At 42.4% G+C, this 22,107-nt stretch overlaps 1 protein-coding gene and 1 long non-coding RNA gene across 5 annotated transcripts in view; one reads left to right on the top strand and one right to left on the bottom strand.

Moving 5' to 3' along the window:
• Positions 1 to 192: 192 nt before the first annotated feature.
• On the bottom strand, positions 193 to 3,275 carry LOC114882178. Its single transcript, XR_003790384.2, has 2 exons — positions 3,190 to 3,275; positions 193 to 3,133 (listed from the first exon to the last, which is right to left on the bottom strand). It is a non-coding gene; the product is annotated as an uncharacterized LOC114882178 (long non-coding RNA).
• The window catches only part of LOC114882124 (AF4/FMR2 family member lilli), a 105,272-nt gene continuing 85,298 nt past the window's right edge, over positions 2,134 to 22,107 (top strand). Inside the window, exons 1-2 of one of the 4 annotated variants that reach the window (XM_029199015.2) lie at positions 2,134 to 2,921; positions 6,939 to 7,471. In XM_029199015.2, coding sequence (XP_029054848.2) covers positions 7,410 to 7,471 — 62 coding nt within the window. In that variant the 5' untranslated portion in view covers positions 2,134 to 2,921; positions 6,939 to 7,409. Of the gene's footprint in view, positions 2,922 to 3,622; positions 3,780 to 4,005; positions 4,313 to 6,938; positions 7,472 to 22,107 lie in introns of those variants that run through there. The other 3 variants (XM_029199012.2, XM_029199005.2, XM_029199021.2) reach the window with 3 other exon arrangements.

The following is a 22,107-nucleotide window of genomic DNA, read 5'->3' as shown; positions in this document are numbered from 1 at the left end:
TTTTTCATTTGGCGACTACTTTTCTCGACAAAACAGCGTAAGTCTTCGAACAGGGTCGATCTCTCGAGTCGCTTCCCGACTTCGATCTCGTTGAAACGCACCCCTCGCTTGAGATTATTTCAGAGACTCGGGTCGTGTCGAAAATGTGCCTTACGATACTGTTTGAAGCAAGGCTTTCAAATGTTTTCTGTTCATTTTTTTAATCACCTTCAGTAATGCAGTATAGAATCGTATTCAGTTTCTTTTTTTTTTCTATTCGCGTTAAAATTATTAACGGGGCGACGCGCGCGAGAACGACAATTGTTAGAAAGAAATAATGATAGATTATTACGCTTTATTGGTGCAATTATATAATTTGACGGGGCATGGTTCTCGATTTTGTACAAAATTTGGTATTTTAAAAGCGTTCGCTGAACAGAATAATTAGATAATGCAAGAAAATGGCCATCGTTTAGGTTCTTTTTTCTTTTATCACAATAAGAGAATTGTATATTTTTAATAATTGTTTCATCATAGATTATGCTTTACCGTATCCTGGCATGTTTATCAGGCAAGAAATAACGAGAAGCGACGAATAACGTATCGGTTATTTCCTACCATCGAATTATTCGTCCTGGGATACTTCTGATAGATTTTCAATTTTGACTAGCGATCAATAACTTCGCGCCTAGCGCGACTTTTCGGCTATTTGCTTTCATAGACGTGGCTAATCAACGAATCGGCTCAAAGCAGCGCGGAATTATTCTATCCTCTAATAAAATTTACGAGAGTGAAATCAAGTAGAAATGAAATGTAAAATAAATATTATTATATTACGTACATTATAATGTATGATTCGGACAAAACGTGTTCCCCTTGATTAATTACTATTATAATCATAAATCATTTGCTCGTGAAACGTAGATTTGCATTAAATGTTGACATAGTATTATCGAGTTGTTTACGTTACAAAAACCCCACCCCGAAAAACTTAATCAATTACCATTTGGTATCACGCTCGAAAATCAAGGCGTACGGTTTTACTTTGACAAATTTTTACAACCGTACAAAGAATTTTTTATATTTGCACAAAATAAAAATACATACTAATACCAGGATTTCCTTTACACTTTCCTCTAATTGATGGTATCGCGTGTTCAGTGAACATGTACGTTTCTCGAAACGGAGGTTCTCCGAACGATTTCCAACAATAACGTGCTTAACTTTCTTTCGCGGTGTACCAGATCTTTTTTTTTTTACGAGAAAGATAAGGGTATCTTTTGGATGAGACAGAGGGTAAGTGAGTAGCACTTCCGTTTCCCAGGACGGTCGTGCGGATCTCACGAGCGACACGTGACGAAGTCGAGGGCGATCGAAGGGTTTAGTAAAACGATCTGTTCCGAAGTCCGATCATGCGACTTTACATTTATCGTTTAATGAAAAATCGGCGTGTTTCTTCCACGCTAGAAGGCGGCAAGAAAACAAACGTTACTTGCAAACTTTCCCCCCTTAGAGAATTGGTAAATATTTTTCTAGATGTAGCTTAGCGTTGAAGATGTGACGGTCGAGCGAACGACCGATTGATTTTCGTTTTCCCTTTTCTTTTTTTAAATAATGAATTGATGCATATATTCCATAGATTATTTTTAACGGAAATCTGATTTTCTGTTTTATTACGAAATGAAAGCTCGTGTTATTTGCTCGCGTCTTATTAGAGGGAAAATTTTGGGTGCGTGGGAAATGTACGTACCGCATAAAGATACAGCGGCTGAAAGCGCCCATATCACACATACTGTATATGTAATTAGACTATGGATAGAATTTTAACGTTACAATGATAAATTGTACATGATACGAAATGAAACAGGAATGATGGAAATAGAAAATACTAAATATTATACAGCTAACGTAAAGAAAAAAAAATCTATATATATATATATATTATAAATATACATATAGTTAGTATAAAGAGTATAAATCACAGAGAGGGAGGGATTCGTGTGAATGAGATCGAGCGAATGAGAATACTTCATGAGCATTGCGTCAATAATTGACGTTATATGTTTTGTCACGAAATACACTGGTTTTTGAATAAATATCTATTTGAATTACGAATGTTTTGATTTAATCATTAACTTTTGTTTTTCAATAGATGAAGATAAACAGTAGACACTTTATGCTTCCCTTTCTGTTATCTTCAGATCCTTGGTGTTACATAATACTGTTTAAGACAATCAATAAACAAATGCTGTGTTGTAACAAAGGTTCATCGTGCAATATTACATGTTGGTATTTGCGTTGAAAGCAAGAGAAGTAATGTAAAAAATAGAAAAAAAAAAAAAAAGTATAGTCGGTATCGTTTGAAAAGTAGCTATGCGAAGCACGTGCCTCGTTCATAGGCGGTCATAGGCGCCGCGTCCGTAGACGAAATGATATTGCATGATTACAGAGGAAGCCGGCTGGTGTGCGCACGCGTCTCCTTCGTCAGGGCTGGACGTGTGCGTGAAAGTAGCGAATGGGAGTGGGGATCGAGGGCGGGTGTGGGAGCAACAGTGGGGGCAGAGGGGTGGAGCAGCCGTCGTCTGATGACACCTGTGGCTCGACCCCCACGATCAGTTCAGCCGCGACCGTCCACGCGCCGTCTCGTTGTGACGTTTTTGCACAGCCGCCATTCAACGTATACATACATATGTATATTTCGCGTACCAACACAGCTAATACACGTTTCGACCGTGTAATTCACGTGTATAGAAGTATGCATACGAACGCGAGTAGGCGTACACGTGCAAACGTGCGGATCATTTTTACCCCTTAACCACGTGACAGATCGTCGTAACGGATCTGCCATTACTGTGAGGTAAACTGTCATAGTACCGTCGTGCCGTCTTGTCGTCCGAGATTAAGACAAAGAAGACGAACCGGAGGATTAATCGTTCCATCCAGTACGTATCCGATGGATATCGTGCCACTCGACGATCGACATTTTACCAGTGTATTTCTTTCTCCCCATATCGACCAGCCTTCTGTTCACGTACGCCGTACGCCGTTGACAACTGCGGCCAGCTCCCTCTACACGTTTCGTGCGAAACTTTTACACGTTTGATTCTTGAATGTTGATAGATTCTTGATACGATTGACGCCTATGTGGTAGATCCTAAGAACAAGGTCGTCGATGTAGAGCGTTACTTTCTAAACGATAAAGTACCTTACTTGGATTATTGAAATACGAATGTAATCCGAGTTGCTCGATTTCCGTGGTTAATCGTGAAAATCGTGTTCCGTGTTTTAACGTGCCGCCTGTTACGCTTCGTGTTTCAAATTTTACCGTATGCCAAACTTTTATCCGTCGTTTCGATGATGCTTACTTTTATAATCGTACCTGAATACATAATCGTTGACGCGGTTATGAGTTAAACCACGACCGAGAACGATGGTTCACAAATAACAAGCGTTTTCTCGGTAGCGTTTCTTGGCACGATCTTGTGAACGACCTTATTCCTAGGGACTGATCGGTGGTGTTTGCGAGTGTGCACAAGAAAACAGAACGTGGCCTGTATGCCCGGCAATGCGAAACGAAAAAGGAGGAGGGGCATGTTTCTCGCGCGTGTATTCACCAACGTATGTCACACGGCTCACGGAAGCGAAAGATTCCAGAAATTGTGCTTGTAATCGCGCGTGCTTTCGTGCAGCCATCAGTGCGAAGTGTATGCTAACGACGCAGATATATCTCCGTACGTACTTCGGACGTAAAATTCATTTTATTTTGATCGAAAAAGCGGAGGAATCACGACGATATATTTGTAAGTATCTAACCCATTCATTGTCGAAGGTCAAAAGTACTGTTCGTTATAAACGAAAATTTTGCGAATGTTTACAAATGTATCGTTTGCTCTGATTATCGCTGAAGTCGATCATCCGGTTTGAACGTGCATCGAATTTAAAAAAAAAAAAAAAAACCCTCGTGTCGTGTCTGCAGCGCTATCTCTCTGTTCCTCTTTCTTCCTTTCTTTTCCTTCTCTTTGTTTCTCTGTCGGCTGCTCGGTAAATAAGATGCGTGCTATATCTACATGTATCGGGTTCGCATGTGTAGGATAAATAAGCGAAACTGTGTTGCACGTAGCAATAGCCAGGAAAGTGTTAGTAACCGCACGTATCTTCGACGAAGATCCGACAAATATAGACACCCGTGATTAGCTTGGTGTGCGAACACTTACACCATGTTAAAACGGTGTAGAAAAGGAGGTGAAGGGGAAACACGCGAGGCAGAGATGGTAGAGAGGAAATAGTGTGTGGACAGATTCCATTTGTGCTGAACAGAATCTTCGTGTCTTAAGTAGGAATTTTTTAAATAATACTTTTCTATCAATTTCACATTTTCTTTTTTTCTTTTTAATTTCATGTAGAATTTATAACCAAAATCATTAGCAAAGATTCAACTTCATTATTCGAGGGTTGAGTTTCCATTGCATGTCTCTTATGTCAAAATATAAATATTTGGGACGACTACGGTCGCACGGAGCAGCGACGGGGTTCACACGTCGACTCCCACGGAGGCCACCGTAGTGGCGGCCGCCTCAGATTTTATATGTATAATCGATTTATTATGAAAATTTGAAATATAATACCACAGCGTGGTCGTAACAAATTTATCTTAATTTCTATTAGAGAAAAACAATAAACAAATGATTTTTGTTATTCGCTAATCTATGCGCGTAGTAAATGAATAAATGATCAGGCGAGACGCTGGCAAACGATGCGACGCATCATACGGTACGCGGTTATGTATGAAGTAGCAATGGCATGTTCCTTGGTGTTAGTGTAATCATGTTTGCATCGTTCAGATTGGGTAGGGATGGGTTATGTAGAGTTAGGAGGATCACGCAGCAGCAGGTCTGGGTAGGGGAAACAGCGTGGACAGGTTGCGTTCGTGCTAAGCCGAGTCTCGTCGCCTCGCATTCCGAGACGCGGATTCCGGAGCGGTTTTCTTTTAGGAAAGAGAAGGAGAGAAAGAGAAGTGGAACGCTTACGGTACCGATTTTCCAGCGAGCATTCGAGTCTCTCGGCTTGTTTTTTTTACTTTTTTTTTGTTGTTTCGTGGTAGGCCGGATAGTTTGACGAGGGCGCCTTTTTCTACCACGATCGGCGCCGCGCATAAATACACGCCAGTCTATAAGGGTAAAACGATCGTTGCACCTACAGCTGCTTATCGACTGGATCACGATCCCACTTAGCTGTACGTCCTTGAATCACGTAACGCTTTTACTCCTCGACTTTTCGCCTCGTTACCCAATCTTCGAAAACATCTTGGTTCACAGTTGAACAAAATTTTAACAATAACATTTTCAAGAAGTGACAAAAATCGTAAATGTGTCGGCGTTGTTTGAAGGGAAAGAATATATTTGAGGAGAGGGGATCATTATCAAAATAGTTTGTACTAATTAGATTTTGGAAAATGATAGAAATTGTATTAGATATTCGAAAATCTTAGCAAATCGACGAGTAGGTCATTTGTCCTTGTTATACCGGATACTTTCGAGTTGGATCGCTACCGAGAACGGTACATCGCATCGGTTCGTAAAAGGATTACAGGCTGTTCTCGTGTTTTTATCTGGTGGATTATTACGATTTAATATTCGACATGCGCTTTATAATTATTTCACGAAATATTAGAAACCAGATCATGGACTTGTTATGTACAACTTCTGATTAACATTATCAAATCATAAATTGTTAGAAAAAAATAATGCAGAAGAAAAAGGTACGATTAATTGTTAATACGATATCTCACTTTTTGTTGTATCAATAATTTTAGCACGCATTTGACTCGAGAGTCGTAGAAGGCACAGTGAAAGTGCATAGACGAGTCGGAAACCTGTGGGAGAAAGGAATAATTATAGCTTATGACATACTGTTGCAATGGATGACTCTTTGCGTACTTAATAACATATTTTTTTATTTCTACATTATAGTTTATCTTTCCGCCACTTTGTTTTCGCGTCGGTACACCGTTAACGAAACATCGTATTTGATTTTCAAGCGATTCTAATTGAATGTTTCTAAAATCGTTATGACAGAATGAAACTTGATAAATTTATAAAATAATTTATCTTTCGGTGGTAACGAACCTTTTTTTGGTAAAAGCGTTAAAAAATTGTCGAAAAAATGCATAGTGTTATGAATTTGCATTGACAGGTCAATAGTCGCGCCATCTTGGAATCGTACGACCAATCGTGAGATCGGACAAGTAACACGTGGTCCTCGAAGTACGGGCACAGTGTAGTTTACGAACGGTAAACCAAACGCGAGGGACAACGCCGTTGGCCTCCGACGCTCCTGCGTTCTCTCCCGGGTTCCCTTAGTTTATAAATAAACGACGTGCTCGATGGACTCACCTGGTACGTTCCGCTTTCAACTGTGACACTTTATCTTAACGTTTCTTCGCTGGAATACACGCGTGTATAATGGATATCGTTATGGCCGACACCGACTCTAGTTTTTGAATAACCAAGTGAAAAGTACAGAAACGTTCGATCCAGTCTGTTAAGTTTCGTGCGTTTCGAATGTTGGTGGAAAAAAAAAATGCAAGCGACTACAATGGTTCGAATATCCACCGCAAGGACTTTCACCCGAGTGAATCGAGCGTAGTTATAGTTTTGGCGGGAATCCTCGGACGGTCCGAGTGGAAAATAACCTCCGATTGCAACGAATAATGTATCGAATAATTGAACGATTAAGTTTTTTGCGCGGGTTAACCTCTTCGATGATATCGCAGGAAAGTTTGTCGGGTTTGAGTTGTAGATGATCGTATCGTTAAGTGGTCGAAGGGGAGGGGTTGTGTTTGATAGCCGTCCATGTTTGGCAACAGAGTTCGCACGTGTCGAGGAAGCTCGCCAGTAGTTCGAGGGGAGGTACGGCGCGCGTCGGAAGCGTGTTCGTTAAACGAAAATTTCTGCCTTTAGGTTAACCTAGAAGAATATACCGGAAGGATCATCGGCTGATTGCGTAACGATCCTTGTCGAACATGTAAATCAACGTATCGAAGAAATTGAGAAACCTATACGGATAATTGGCGAGAGAGTGTAGACGTTTGGTTAGGCGTACCGACAACTTGTTGACAGTGTTGCCCGGCCGTTATCTCGACGGACGGTTCTCAAGGAGATTCTTCCACGTAACCTTATGAAAGCTAGTTATCCGGTTGCCGATGTAACGGGCGATTTCGTGATATGCTTTTAGCGCGAGTGCCGGGTATATTTTCAAATCGCGTTAAAGTATATTTCGCGTGGAAAAACGATGCGTCGTGCACTTAGCTAAACCGAGTAAGTACATATCGTCGCTACGGTGAATGGAAAGTTAACAGATCACGCGACAGTGATGCAGTGCCGTAGTGTCAGTGCCAAGTGCCACGTGCCCATTGCTTGGATTACTTGAAGATGCCGTCGTCCGGTGGATACTATGACGACAGAAATCCTCTTCTCAAGGGCACCTTATCGAGGTGAGTCTACGTGATTCTCTTTCGAATTTTATCCTACTTTCAACCGACTGCTCGCGACACCATAGATCGGCTTACTAGCCAAACCAGAGTATCTGGATCGCGTTGCTTGTTGGAAAAGAAAAAAAAAAATATCTAACGAGTAACAATCCTTAGCGAGTTGATAATGACCGGAGAAAAGTGTGACATGAAAGATTCATTTTACCCGATCACTCGACCAATGGGTTGATCTCCTTGGTGTCTAACCGGTCTGTTGGTTCGCTTCTGTTTTTAAATACTCTCCGGCTCCGCTCTGCTCGACCGACTACGTATCTTGATCGTACAGACTGTGTGTCGCTAGAGTCGAATGAAAATAATTCACTATTTTTAAGTTATTTTAAGTTATTTTAAAGACGAGTCTCTGATCAATTTTGGTACTCGAGCGTCTGGCTTATTATTAGTCGCGCGAAACGCAGCGTCAGCGTTTCACTAGCGCGTTTCAATATTAATTTAACGCTCGAGGGTAATTTGCTCGATTAATTCGCACCGTAACGTCTTCCCGGGTAGAATTCACGTTACCAAGTAGAAATATTTCTGATCATGATTCGCAGAATTGAACGATCTCTCTTTTCTTTTTTCTATCGAATTACCGCCGCGAATCAGTTCTCGTGGCTGAGAAGGATCTTTCAAGAATCGAACGTGCGTCGATCGGGTTAAATGGTTCCGTGTCGACGGGCACGTCGTCGGTGTCGGGTTTACATGCGCGTATCTACATTTCGTGCGTCAGCTCGCCAAGTTAATGACGACGAGGTGCGCGGCGTCGCGTCGCGCGTCCAACAGTACCTGCGTAATTCCATTACATCTGTTCACCGATTGTCTGGGAGAGATTAGGCGACGCGAACTATTTCACCGCACGATACATTCATGGGAATTAGTAAAAAAAAATGATATAAGAATGATTACGAGTCTAAAGCTTATTTAAAGGTAACACGCGTTCTGACTGACACTTTCTATTCGAACTCCAACTATCGAATAGTTGTGCAACAGATAGACACCGAGTGCGGGTTCTTAATACTGTAACTCCAACGATTTATCAAATTTGAGTAATCGTAGGGATAAGACGCGAGGTTGGTTCGCGTGTAAGCGTAACGAAGTGTATCAGCTGACAGTGACCTAAATAAGTGATAGGTATCGTTAGGAGGGCCGGTGGTTTCCGCATCGGCTGCGAATAAGGCCGATTAAGCGAGGCAAAAGCCGCGACAAGCTTCGAGATGCTGACGCGATCAAGAGTACCGTTTCGAAGCGATTTCGTTCATTTTCGAGCGACCTAGAAAACATTATCCATCGAATCGAATAGACCCGAACTGTTTCACTATACATTGAATACTGTACCCGATGTTTAGCTTCTTTCAATATGACTTCGGGAAAGCGAAACACAAGTCGAACGAGCGTGCAACAAGTACGCTTTGTGATTAGATCATCGTCCTTGACCTCGCTTGCAGCGGGGAAATTCGACGGAATCACGGTTTAACCAAACAACGTAGCAGTTTGATCGGACTTTCGAAATTTGGACTCGGCGAATCTGGGACAAGGTCAGCTGTACAAAAATTATCCTCATTTTGTAACTCGTGTTACGGTCATTTCTCCCCCATTCTTCCACGTAGGAATAGGACTTTCTGTTTACGCGCACTAGATAGTTAGCTATTTTTTTTTCTTTCATTTCGAGTATACTGAATCTTCAGAAAGAACAGGATAGACGATTCCGTGGCTTTGAAATCGCCGAGTAGTAAGTTGTACGGGGAAGAGAAAGTTGCCTTAAGCAATTTGCATGATTTTGCTAGAATAGTGGATGAGCTGGTGTCGTGAAAAAAATGGAAGAGTTTAAAGGAAATACGTCTTAATTGGTCTTTAACTTGATAGCAGGTAAAAAACGAGATATCGGTGTACGTGACAAATATGTATATAAGTTTATTTCCTCGGATAACACTTAACATTGTTCAGTGTAAATGGGTTAAACGTTGATGATAGCGTGCCTGGTGGCGGTAATGGTTCCATAACGATCCTAGGTACATACATCTCAAGATTTCTAGCGGGTCGATTAGGGAAAAGAGATTAAAGATTCACAACTTTTTAACGAGCATCAGTGACGTACCATTTTTTATCTACGAAGGAAAACGTATCGCGAGACCTCGTTAAATCGCGTCGATTCATTAGAGAAGTTTCGCGCGTTCCTCTTATGCTACCTTCCAGTGTCATAAGTAAACTCCTCGTACGTTGAGGACCTATGTACACTATCGTTCAGAAGTATTCGTGCACTTGGCAAATTTGAAAAAGCCCCGCTAAGTAGTGTAAATTTTTTAATAAAACGTACTTCCTCTCTTCTCGTGGAATTATGAAACTATAAACCGTGTAAATAAGAATGAAATTGTTTGAGAAACGAAGAAAAACTTTCGGATACTTGTGGAACGTAGTGTAGCTGTTGCATACGTGGCCGCGTATTATCGACGATACTTGTGCCCCGGGGTGCATAACTCGGTAATGGTCCCTGCTGGAATTAAAGCCAGCCGTGAGTACATTCTCTCCAACACAGCTAACGAGTTTTCACGGCTGCGTTTGTTTCGACAATTTGCCGCGCTTGGGCCAACCAACGGGGGTTCAGGTATAGCGGAGAAGAGCGTCGGAAGCGCGGAACGAACTTCCGGTTGAAAGGGCACGCGAGATAGAGAGAGAGAGGAAAGTGTTAGGTCGGATGGCACCACCCTTCTGTTCTCATTATCGCGCCACCCATGAAACTCTCGGAAAGGACACGGCCTTTGCGCCACTCCGTTCGCCGTCATTCAATTTCCCTCTTCCTAGTGATGAACTAGTGATCGTTAAATTGCGGATATGTACCAAATTCTATCAAAATATAATAATTAAAGAAATTCAAGCGTCAGATTAAAAAATCCGTGATTATAAAAGTTACTATTACATATTTCAACAGCTTCGAGTATGATTCACTTGAAACAAGCGTTCGAATTGCTTGCAAATTTACAGGAGAGGGAATATTAAACGTCCATCAGAACCTGTCCGCGAGCGAGTACTCGTCTCGATCCAGCTCGATGAAAATAAATGGATTCATGGTAATCGAATTAATTGTCGCGACATGTTCAATCGCGCGAGCCAACGTTATGTTTCTCGCGTCGCGAACGTTCTAGCGATAACTGCTTTCTGTTGTCGTTGTTGGTATCGAAGATAGGACGAGCGTGGAATACGAGGGAGATAATGAGAAAGCACCGGGGAGAAAAGGTGGAAAACAACCGGTAGGAGATAGGGTGAAAAGGTCGTTGAAGGAGAAGGCATAGATGATTTTATTTTTATTATCCTCTCTTTCTCTTTGATTTCCTAGCGTTTTTTTTTTTTTTTTTTTTTATACAGTCACAAAATCGAAGTATGCATTTGTATAAACTTTCTAACCTTCGTAATGAAATTTTCAATAACATGGAGAAGAGAAGAAAGAAATAAACAATTGAGCAGGTGTAGCAAATAAACGTTTCGCCTTGACAGTGTGACTTGCAGAGATAAGATTATGCATGGCACGTACTGGCTCGAGTGTTGCTTTTCAGCTTTCGTAAGCTCGTCAACACGTGTCGGTACAGATTGTTTCGTTTCAAGGGAATTTCGAGCAAACGAAAGGTGGACTGTTTTATTTCAGACGCTCTGACGTCTAACGTGTGACGTTTTGAAAGGCTCGAAAACGAATAGAGTATCGTGATCGTCACAGTTTTCTGTCCGGTAACGAGCATTTATTAAACGAGAAAGATAAGACGAAGGGGAAAAACAGGTTAGTGTACCAAGAACCGTTGCATACCACCGGAACCCTGTGGTTAAGATAATGAGAAAAGAAGCACGGCGCCACTGGTCGCCTTTCCAACCCTCCTTTTCTTGCCTCTCCTTTGCTTATCCTCGCTAAAACGAACTTCACGGCTCTAATACGCGACACGCGTGTGCAGCGCGACGGAAATTGCTTATACCGACCCTTTCTCAACCCTTCGCACAGCTACGTAAGCTCACGAAAATTTGTTGTATTCCAATCGAGTATCAACAATTATTGGAATTTCTGAATTCTGAAAGAAGAAATCGATGATCGCGACTTCTTTCCGTGGCTCTCGACGACCAACGAGAGAAACAAGCCGCTTGACCACTCTTGATAATTCGTCCAAGAGAAAGGCTATGGAAGCGCTTTCGCCAGTTAACTTGTAGTCAAGTTTCCTCGACGTTGTTGCCCCGTAATAATGGGCCAAAACATCGTATTCGTATTCTTTTCTTTAAAAAAGAATTTTAAAAAAAACGGAAAAAGAGCGAGACGCTTCTCTCGAATGGAAATACGGTCTGGATCCTTCGACTTTGCCCGTTCGATAACGTTCGATAATGAAGCCACGATAACAACACGGTGAAACTTCGAAAAAAAAACGTATAACGACGCGCCGTCTGTTTTCTTTCTCCGATTCGAGCGATTCGTTGAAGTGGATTCGTTAATGAATATCTTTCGAATTCCGTGGTACAATCGATGGGCACGACACACTTTGTCGTGTCCAATGTTTCCGTATAATTAGTGATAATAGATACCAATAGGATAATATAATTGGATTTTAAAACGATCACGATTTAATGGTTGATTTTTAGAACAGAAGGGAATTTGTTCTTGTTACTCTGATTAAAAGAAAGATGGTAGCTAAAGATACAGAAACGCGTAAAGGGTCAAGCGTCCAGGACTCGTTTGTTCTCGGACATTCCAGCAAGCATTTGGTTCAAAGCAAAGAAGCCTCTTGTGCACTCTTAACACTTTCACCGGCAGATTTCTAACGCAGAACTGGCTCGATCCTCCGTCCCGTTCACAATAGACTATGTACAATTCAACATATACACGCGTGATCAATTAAAAAAAAAAGAAAAAGGAAATTGACGCAACAGTTAGAGAACATGAAGACACAAGTTGAATTTGTTGATAGAAAAAGAAATATGAAACTAAAGGATTTTCACGAGGAAATCGTTGGTAAACATAGTTTCCATTATCGTGCTCGTTACGGTCGCGCTTACGTTGCGATTTGTAATTTTTGCGAAATCCTGGATCGTCGAAGGTATTATTCTCGCTTTTGGCGAGTTGGCTCGGTTTCGTTCGCGGTGAAAGTTTGAACGTTCGAGGTGCATGGCCTCGTTCTATGCTCCGTTATCGACAGAGTGTGAACGCCCCCTAATGCAACACGGTAGCATTGCGCTTCACAACAGCTCTCGAAGATACGAAGAGGGAAACGTGGACTTATCTTGCCTCGAAAGACACGTGTGAAGGCTCTCGTTAGGTTTTCTTCGAATTAAAAGCAAACGATGGATGAGGAGAAGAACCTCCCGAAGAGAATCCTGTTTTGCAGTCGAGTTTCAAAGTATAAAAGGGAGATTCTTCAATTTATCACTCGATGAATTTCTGAAGGAAAAATTGAAAAATAAACGATACCCTTTGAATGGGGCGTTGACGAGAGACTAGCATGTCGATTGAAAAATCTTCTCCAGTTAGGTCTCATCAGTCTGTTTCTTCTGTCGTGAGAAAATCACCGTGTTCTATGCTGCCTTCTGGCGATGCAAATATCAAGATGTATCAGCGATCGTATGATTGATCTACCTACCAACTGAAAGGACGATTGAAAAGGTTATCTATGATCGACACAGCCTTCCTTGATCTATACTGAATATTTTTCCTCTTCCCTACGTTGGGACACGTATTCCTCCAAGTAAATTATTGCAACGGTATATTTGTATATTAGTCGTTACGACTTGTCCTCTGGTAACATTATTATTTCATCGTTCTGCGTATTCTTCGTGTTCTCCCGTTGTATTATAGCCCCTTGGCCAATGGTTGGTCGCGATTACGCCATTATAATCGTGCCTCTCCGACGACTGCTTCTTCGCTGTGCAATTAGCGAACGAATCTCTAAATGCAATCGCGTGGCTGCATGAAATCCGCGCAATTTCACGATTCACCGATAGAGACGACACGTTTAGATTGCCAGCCAGCCAACGGACCCCCTCGTTCCCTTCGGTAATTTGTTTCTCTTGAATAACGCCAGAACACAATTACCGGCTTCGGTGGTTTCGATCGAAATTGAAACTCGCGCCGAACATGAAAACGTTTGTTCATCGCATACAGAGAGAATTTGAGGGAAAAGAATTATACACCTAGCCTTATAGGTGATGGCTCATTTATGGCCCAGGCGGTGTTTAACGCGTTAACCGAGGAGTTTCCGCCGGTGAAAATGACGAAGCATTCGGTTATTCGGGTTTAAGTGACGTCAGGAACGCGTAGAAAGGTTCCGTTATGTCTCTCCCATCGCTGAGGTGTATGAATCGTACGTTTCGAAGCAACGCACCTTTTATATGTATGTTATATCTGTAAATATCGTCGTTTTCCAAAACTAAAGTAAATCGAAAAGTTAATCATTCTGCGATCTGCCTCGCTGAAAGTTTGAAGCGTCCTGTATGTTAGCTAGAAAAAGTCCTTGGATTCGCGGTCGAAGATCCGGGTCAAGTACGGTATAGGTTGCATTTGTTGCTCCTGTCTTGGTACATTTCGCGTGTTCCATTGCATAATGCTCGTTCTCGGCTATTCACGATCGATCAACGCGAATTATCAGCACGGTGTCCCGTGATTGAAACGCGAAACGGAAGCGTAATCACCTATCAAACAGATAGCGAGTGACACGTTTTCGTTAAGCCGATCTTATCTTCGGTCAACCACTCGTGCAACCTTCTTATCGTCGAATTTGCTTTCCTTTTGTAGCTCGAGCTCGACATATTTGATTGGAGCGCAACGACAGTTTCGTTAATTGTTCAAGAAATAGCTAGTTTTTCATTTTGGTTTAGTCGTTTGAAATCACCTGCGGTTCTTGAATAGATAGTCACGTTTAATCGTCGGTGTATATTTACATAGATAGCCGCGCATTGTAAAACAAAACTGATAAAAGCATTTCCTGAAGTCGAACGAGGGGAATATTCGGCAAGAACGAAGTCTGTACTCATCAAAGACACTCGAAACGACGATATTGTTGAATTGAAAGTTTCCTTTGGGAAAATTTATTGACATAGACAGGGCTTCATAAATATTGATCTTTCTCTTTTAATCAACCCGCGGACATTTCACGTTTTCTATTCTGCATTAACGTCTGACTATTTATTTCCATTCAGGGAAGTAAATCAATGAAGGAAACTCATTCAGAGAGTTTGATATACAAGTTAGAGCAAATAAAAGTTGATCAAGTAGGAAAGTGGCGTGTCGAATGGCTGGTGGTAGGTCGAAAAGGGCTGCTGTTGAAGAGTGGCGAAAACGGAGACGAAACAATTGGCAAAGTGGAAAGAAGGGAGACAGAAGGCGAAAGGACGCGATTTGATAACACGGCATCGATCCAGGTTCTCAGGATGCTTCCACCCTTCTCTTTATCCTCCCTCTCTCTTCCCCTGTGCTCCTTTTCCATTCTGTCTTCTCCCCTTTGCCGCTGCACTCCCTGGTACTATCTTCCACGCGTGTTTTTGCGTTTCATGCTGCAATCAGCAGAAACTGTAAATACCATTGACGTCTTGGTAGAAATGCTGCGATCAGCGGTTCCAATCTTCCTGTGTATCTCATTGAAATCGGTGCATAATACGTTGCACGATTCCTTCGTTAACGCGGATCCACGGATTCTTGAACTGTTGCTTCCGTTACTGTCTAAAATCGAAAGTTGGCAATAAAAATTGATACTTTCGCTTTGGTAGGGAATCCGTGTTATGTAATTCATCTTACTTTCTATATTTAGGTGTAATTGACGAAGAAGCTTCGACGAAACAAGGGTATACGAAAACGGAGCATCGTTATTATTTCAAGTGATTTCAGTGTATGAATGTCTTCATCGTTTTTAATATCATTGTAGAGAGAATTTCTTATTATTTCGAACGGGTCTAGAGAATTCAAACGCGAACGTTTGTTTGGTTGAAATCAAACGATTAGACGGAATCAGTGACGATAATCGGGGTCGTGTTTACCAGTGAAAGTTTCGCGAAGCGTTTTAGCTAATGTACAATCAAATCTGTCCTCTGTATAGAGTGTTTCGAATAACGGTTTAAGACTCTCGAAGACGAACTCTAATTGATCCAATTACAGGTATTTGTAAATCTGTAAAAATATAGATTACACCGTGTCTGAGTACGTCTTCCGCTCGGCAACGCTATTGACGATGCGTGTTTGGTTTCGAACCGCGAGCTCGCGAACGACGCAGTAACGCGAACGATAAAACAATGAAGAGAAAATCAGTTTGTCGTAAATTGCGGCTGCGTTATTGAATTATCATCGTTCCCAGCAAGTCGCGTTACGAACGGAATGCGAATGGAACAGGAGGAGATTGGCTTCAAGGCGACAAGTGGTCTGGCCAATGAACCGACTTGCTCGGCCGAACTCTCTTGCCTCCGTGAGGCCACGAATTAAACGATCTAAGGATACTAAGAGATTACCTGAACCCGACCACGTTCAAACTCGTGTAGATTTCGAGGAACTTTCATCGTTCCAATCTGTTAATCGACTCGTTTTAAGACCGCTATTCTTCTAACGCTTTCAATCATCGTAACGCTTTTAGAGAACTTAATTAATTACAACGAGTTGATAGGTTTTATTTTATTTTATTTTATTTTATCTCAGACATGTTCAAATAAACGTTGACACTTCGAAGATTTAAAACATTTTCTAATTATATAAATATCCTCTGTCTAATGACAAGTATCAATTTCCACGAGAACCTCGACCATGGTGTAGTTGCGCGAGGTCAGTTACCAGCGGTCGGTAAATTCTCTCGTAAACAAACGAGAAAGGACCGTCGAACGTTAAAAGTACCGGCGACTTTTCGAGTTGTTCGGTCGGTCCGTTCGCCAGGCATATCGTTTCACGCGCAACCTTGCTTCGTTTGTTCGTTCATTTAAATCCGGAGCCAGGATCGCTGGCTCGCATCGTGAACCGTTTTTCTCTTGCTCGTTCCACTTGATCGCGATCATATCCGTCCTACTTCTCTTTCGTTCCTTTTTTCCCCTCTGTTAATTTCTCAATTAACCATTTGGGGGTTTAGTAATTAAAGATTGACGGGGCGTGTAATCGCGTGATGTATTTTGGACAGCAGCCACTTAAGATATCTGTATAATAAAATGAACGAAGCTTCGAACTTCCGGGATATTTATAAATAACGTTTGTGGCTAGGAGACAAATTTGGACCCTCGAAGGGTTAAAATCTATTGTGGCTGTGAACGAGGGACGAACTGGTTTCGAGGGTCATCCAGCCGGATATTCCCGAAAAAGCCTGTAAATCCGATTGTTTCGTGGAGGTGGTGCATGCGGCAGGTTCGAATGCGGTTCTCGAAAGGCACGTAAATAACGCGTACACCAGCATTTGGAGCAAAGGTCCCAACCACGACAGATTGACGAATCGATTTCTCTGCGGCAGACTCGCGTTACCAACCTCGTCGACGCTTCTCGAGTAGAAACACGAGGGTTTCAGGGTTTCCACGGAACTGATACTCTTTTTTTTTTCTTTCTCTTTTCTATTTCCTATTTTTCTTCTCCCTTGTTAGAAGGCAAATGCACCTGTCGAGAGAAGAAGAGAAACGTTGGTTCGCTACTGTGCTTCTGTACTCTGCAAAAGTTAACCGCGTGTATGCACCGATATATATTTAGCGCGTGCGGCATTTCTCGACCCACATACTCATCGGGAGGCAGAATGTCTCGTATGCGTGGGGTCATCCCGTCGTTCACAAAGACATTGCTTCCTTTTTTTTTCCTTTTCGTCGTCCTCGGCGTCGATGCCTCGAGAGATACGCTCCTGCCGTAACCTCGATTTTTAACCCTCGCCCACTATACTCGAGTCTGTATCTCTTAAAAGATGGATGCGCCCAATTATTACGGTACAATTCTGATTCGGGGTAACTTTTTTTCACAAAAGAATGATAGATCAGGATCGGATTTTTCGTCATTTTTTTTTTCATGGTAAATCAGTTCGTTAACACACTTGTCCAAAGAACGATGATGGAACAATGATAAACGTCGTTTGAAGGCTCAGAGGGTATCGCATAAATTTCCATGCGTTCTTCTTTGGGTAAATGCGTTTCTTTGTCGTTGAATCGTGTTCGACGACAAAGAAATTATGAGTCACCGTTGAACGAACTAGGGGAGCTCCACACAACCATCACCAAATCAATGTGCAGTATCACCGATGTCGTTGCATTATCGTCCCTTTTGATTCGTTTTGTGCATCTGTGCGTGTCCACGTTCTAAGCGGGAAATCGATAGGATCTTTCGGAAGTTTCTCTTTACGAGGGACTTCTTATCCTCCTACGACTTACATTGTTAGAGAAGTTAAACTGGTATAGAGTATAGTAATTTTAAGTAGCTTATGCGTCGGAAACGATGCTTCAAAGTATAGTTTTGGATGGATTACGGGGCGAGTACTTGCGAGAAAGTAGATACAACGAATGATCCATCTGGTGGCGAGGACGGAAAGTAGCGCGACAACGTGAAACGAGCGTGCAAACCGTAAGAGTACGCTTCATAAATTCATGGCCATGGTTCCGGCCTAGGCACTCGTGCAATTCCTTAATTGCCTTCCTACGCGATAAACTCTGATATCGTTGATTTATGAACAGATCGTTCGAATCGAAGCGTTAAAGCGTCGAATTCTTCGGATGAATCGTACCAACCAGCGCCTACTTTTGTTTGCGTTAAAGAAGTAATTGCTTACCATTTTTTGAAACTCATTGTTTGATGTAGCTGGACTTTATCGTATAAAAGATTCTTGGTCGCGATTCAGTCGTGTAATTCTCCGGTGTTTACCGATAAATCGCGTTCAACGAGGTGATCGCGTTAGAGATCGCATGGCACTGTTCGCTCGGGTTTTATTGAATCGATAACGTCTCGTTGGCACACGTAGCCGAGGGGGTTTGCGCGTTACCCACGCAAATAAATACACCCTATTAATTCTAAATGAAATGTAATATTTGTTTGATCCTTGAACAACGTTTGGTTACATTCGCACGAAATGGAAAACCGATATTTAATAATTTGTGGTAGGTGTTACCCGATTGACGCGAGTACTAATATTCAAAACTGAAATGCCAGTGGTATTCTAACATTCGAATTTTTAAATTGTATTATCGAGGTAATCGTGAAGCAAATTAATTACAGCAAGCTTTGATATCCCGTAGAACTTGGCGCCAATTGATTTGGTTCATTAACTCCACAGAAGGCGCGCGGTTTATTTGATAAATATTGATTTAAACGAGAAAATTTCCGCTTGAACTATTGAATATTATAATCGGCTGTAGTGGAAATGGAAACGATAACTAACGATATCGGTCAAAGGCTTGCGTGGATCGGATAATGAATAGTCGTGATACGATACCGCGATACCGACGATTTAGTTGAGCGGAGAGATCGCGATAATCTGATTCAAGTGGCGCGTAGAGATCGTGCGTGTAAATACAGAGAAGATTGGGCCAAGTAAATCTTGTAAACCTTGTAAATCCTGTAAATCCGAAAGAAATCACGGTTTAGCGGGCGTCACGCAGTGCAGCCCCTTTGACCAGGTCGCTCCATTAATTTGTTCGTTACGCGTACCGGAGTAATATCGATGGTATCTGAATGCGCGAGGGAGGTTAGCGGTTAGGGTGGCTCAGGGAGGCGGGAAGGAGCGGACGGGGTGGACGAGGTGCGGGTTCATGGGTTACGCTGCGCGGCTTCTGACGTCACGTCGCTTGTACGCAAGTTTACTACCACTACCAGCCTCCTCGTCAGCGTCACTGCTATACTACTACTAGTACTACTACTACCTTACTACTACCTACTACCCCCACGTGGCTCGAGTGGGAGATGTGCTTGCACCACCCACATTCTTTTCTCTCTAATTTACCGTATAACCTTTCCATGTATGCGGTGTCACCTATCTCATCGTCAGATATACCTAACACTCCTGATATCATTACGATTGTCATTTCGTTACTACTATCCTATTATTACTACCACTAGAGTTACTACCCCACTACTACTCTCTCACGGGTATGGTCCCCTAGTCCATCTAGTAACTTAGTGTTTCCCAACCTTTTATAATAGAAGAATACTTTAAGACCCTCTTAGGGACAGTCTTCCTGAAATCTAAAATTCTCTTCTGGTTGAGAACCAATAGTGTAACTTGTCCGAATATACCGTGTCGCTATCATTACGATTGTGAGTGTTTGCGTCACCATTCCGTTACCGCCACGGTGAGTGCACACTATCAAACAGTCGCCACTATAGCTCCTGCAATTCCACCACGTCGTCGTTCCGCAGTATACCACGTTACATTCTACGGCAACTCCGTTTACTACCACAAAGTCAGCAATGTGTGTGAAAGGGACAGAGAAAAACCGATGACACACAGGGGTTGGAAGATAGAGATAGAAGAAAAGAAAGAAAGATAAAAGTAGTTGGTTTCCTTTTTCGACTTGCTTCTTTCTGTATCTTTATCTTTCTTCTCCAGTTTCCCCTTTTACTCGAGTCGTCTCTGTTCGTCTCGGACAGGTGCTCGCCGAATTACCGCGGAATCGTGGCGAGAAAGAAAAAGAGAAAAGGGTAGGAGAGAGATAGAAAACAGCAACCGGAGAGCCGATACCTAATCCTCCCTTCGTTGGCCCACCCTCGGCAGGAAATCAATAGAGAGGGACTCGCTCTATCCCATCCTCCCTCCCCCTTACCCTTTCCCTCTTTCTTTCTGGTCCTGTTTCGGTCTCGCTGTTCTTTCCATTTCACGCTCTGTCTTTTTCATCGTAAACGCTCGTTGGAAGAAGTTTAGCAAAGAACTCTCGTTTGCACCCCCTCTGTGACTGTATTCCTCGTTTCGTCGTTGTCGTCGTATGAAAAATATCACGAGAGCTTGTGTTTGCTAAGTACAATATTAATTTAATTCCATGTGACATGAATTTGAATAGCTTAATCGATAAAGGGTCAACGTGCCGAGATAATCCTTTGCTCGGCTCAAATGTTTGCACTCTCCTCGGAGTGAAGGTAACTCGATCGAAGGTTATCGATATCGCGGGATCGAACAGAGGATGGCAGGTGAATCCCTGTCGAAACTGATTTTCCCCGTTTGTAGAAAAACAAAGCAAAAAAAGAAACTAGTCTAGGCAAGAATCGAAAGCGATTCAGGTAGCTTTCCTCGATGAGGTCGAGTTACGCTGGCTCCTCTTCTTCGGAGCCCTTTAAATCGAAACAACCGTGCGACAGCCCCAATAATGGATCGATGTCTGATGGTGTTCGAGCCAGTCTGCAGTTCTTCTACCACGAAGAACGTGTCTCGACAGAAAGATTACTTCCTAACAAGAAAAGCCTTCCAGTGTTTTAAGATACCTTTTGCAAAACTGATTTCATGTAATTTGAGTATAATACGAATTGAATATTTTCCGTGGAAAGGCAAAGGAAATCGAAGAAAATATAATTGATTGAATTTCGTCGAAACACTTGTAGAGTTCTTCTTATTCGTTACACAATCACGACAGAAACAGATATCGGAAGCGGAGGGTATCGATACGGGAAGCCACTCGTCGGGAATGTCCCTCGAGGGGGATGAAGAAACAAAGGGAGGGTTAGGGGATAATCTTGGTCGGGCGGTGAAAATTGGAATTTCGTTTTCATCGAGGCGTGTGCGTCGAGGTGAGTGTTGGCACTGAAAGAAGAGATACACGGTGAGATGGGCGGCGCGAACGCGTGACGTAGCGGAAGTCGTGCGTCACCAGTGACGTAGGCAACGTCGAAAGAGGAACGTCCGAAAGAGGCCATTGACGAGGACTTGTTGCACGTCCCTTTCTGCGTAGGTTTCGATATCTCTTCATCACGGTACCGAACGAGATGAAGAGATAAATAAAATTTTAATTGTCGGTCTGCCCTCATCCAGAAATAGACATCTATTAAAAGATGCAACCTTCGTACAATCTATAATTTCGCTTCTCCGTTCCTTTACGTGCATTTTTATACAGAAACAAAGACTACTCCATATTGTTGTATCGAACTTTCCCATAGGATTCATTATTCTTTCATCAATTCGAAGTTTTCCACGCAAACTTTAGATCTTCTTCGAGTTAACCTGGCTGTACATAAGAGGAAGCAAAGTAGCATAGACTTGTTGCATATCCATTCGCGCATGTGTGTCAGCCAGGTCCGAGCCGATAGGCTAGATGAATAGGGAAAGTTTGTCGATGTTTCACTACGGTGGATCGTAAATCCATCCGGATCGATTTGATTTACTCCGTGCATCATCGATTCGTAGCTTTATGCAAGCGTCGAGGAAACGATGAAATTATCGTGTCTTTACTAGGGCGTATCCGTGGCAACTTGGTTACCCTACCACCCTAGAAATTTAGAAACAACTTAGCCCGTGTATCCTCGTCTAATCGAAGTAACCCAGCGGTGTGTCACAATGTGCCAAGATGTTTCGATTAACTCGATCCTGTCGACCTGTAAACGAGTAATTTGCTACGGAGGTTCATCGATTTCATTTGCATAATCATCTCCTTGTTCCTTGCTTTTCGTTCTCCCAACAGGAAGGGAAACGGGAAAAGACAGGCTATCGTAGCGTGAAATCACGGTAGCG

This window comes from Osmia bicornis, chromosome 1, assembly GCF_907164935.1.
Source record: "Osmia bicornis bicornis chromosome 1, iOsmBic2.1, whole genome shotgun sequence".
NCBI lineage: Eukaryota > Metazoa > Arthropoda > Insecta > Hymenoptera > Megachilidae > Osmia > Osmia bicornis.
Note: the sequence above shows the minus strand (reverse complement) of the source record. Positions and strands in the feature narration are given on the sequence as shown.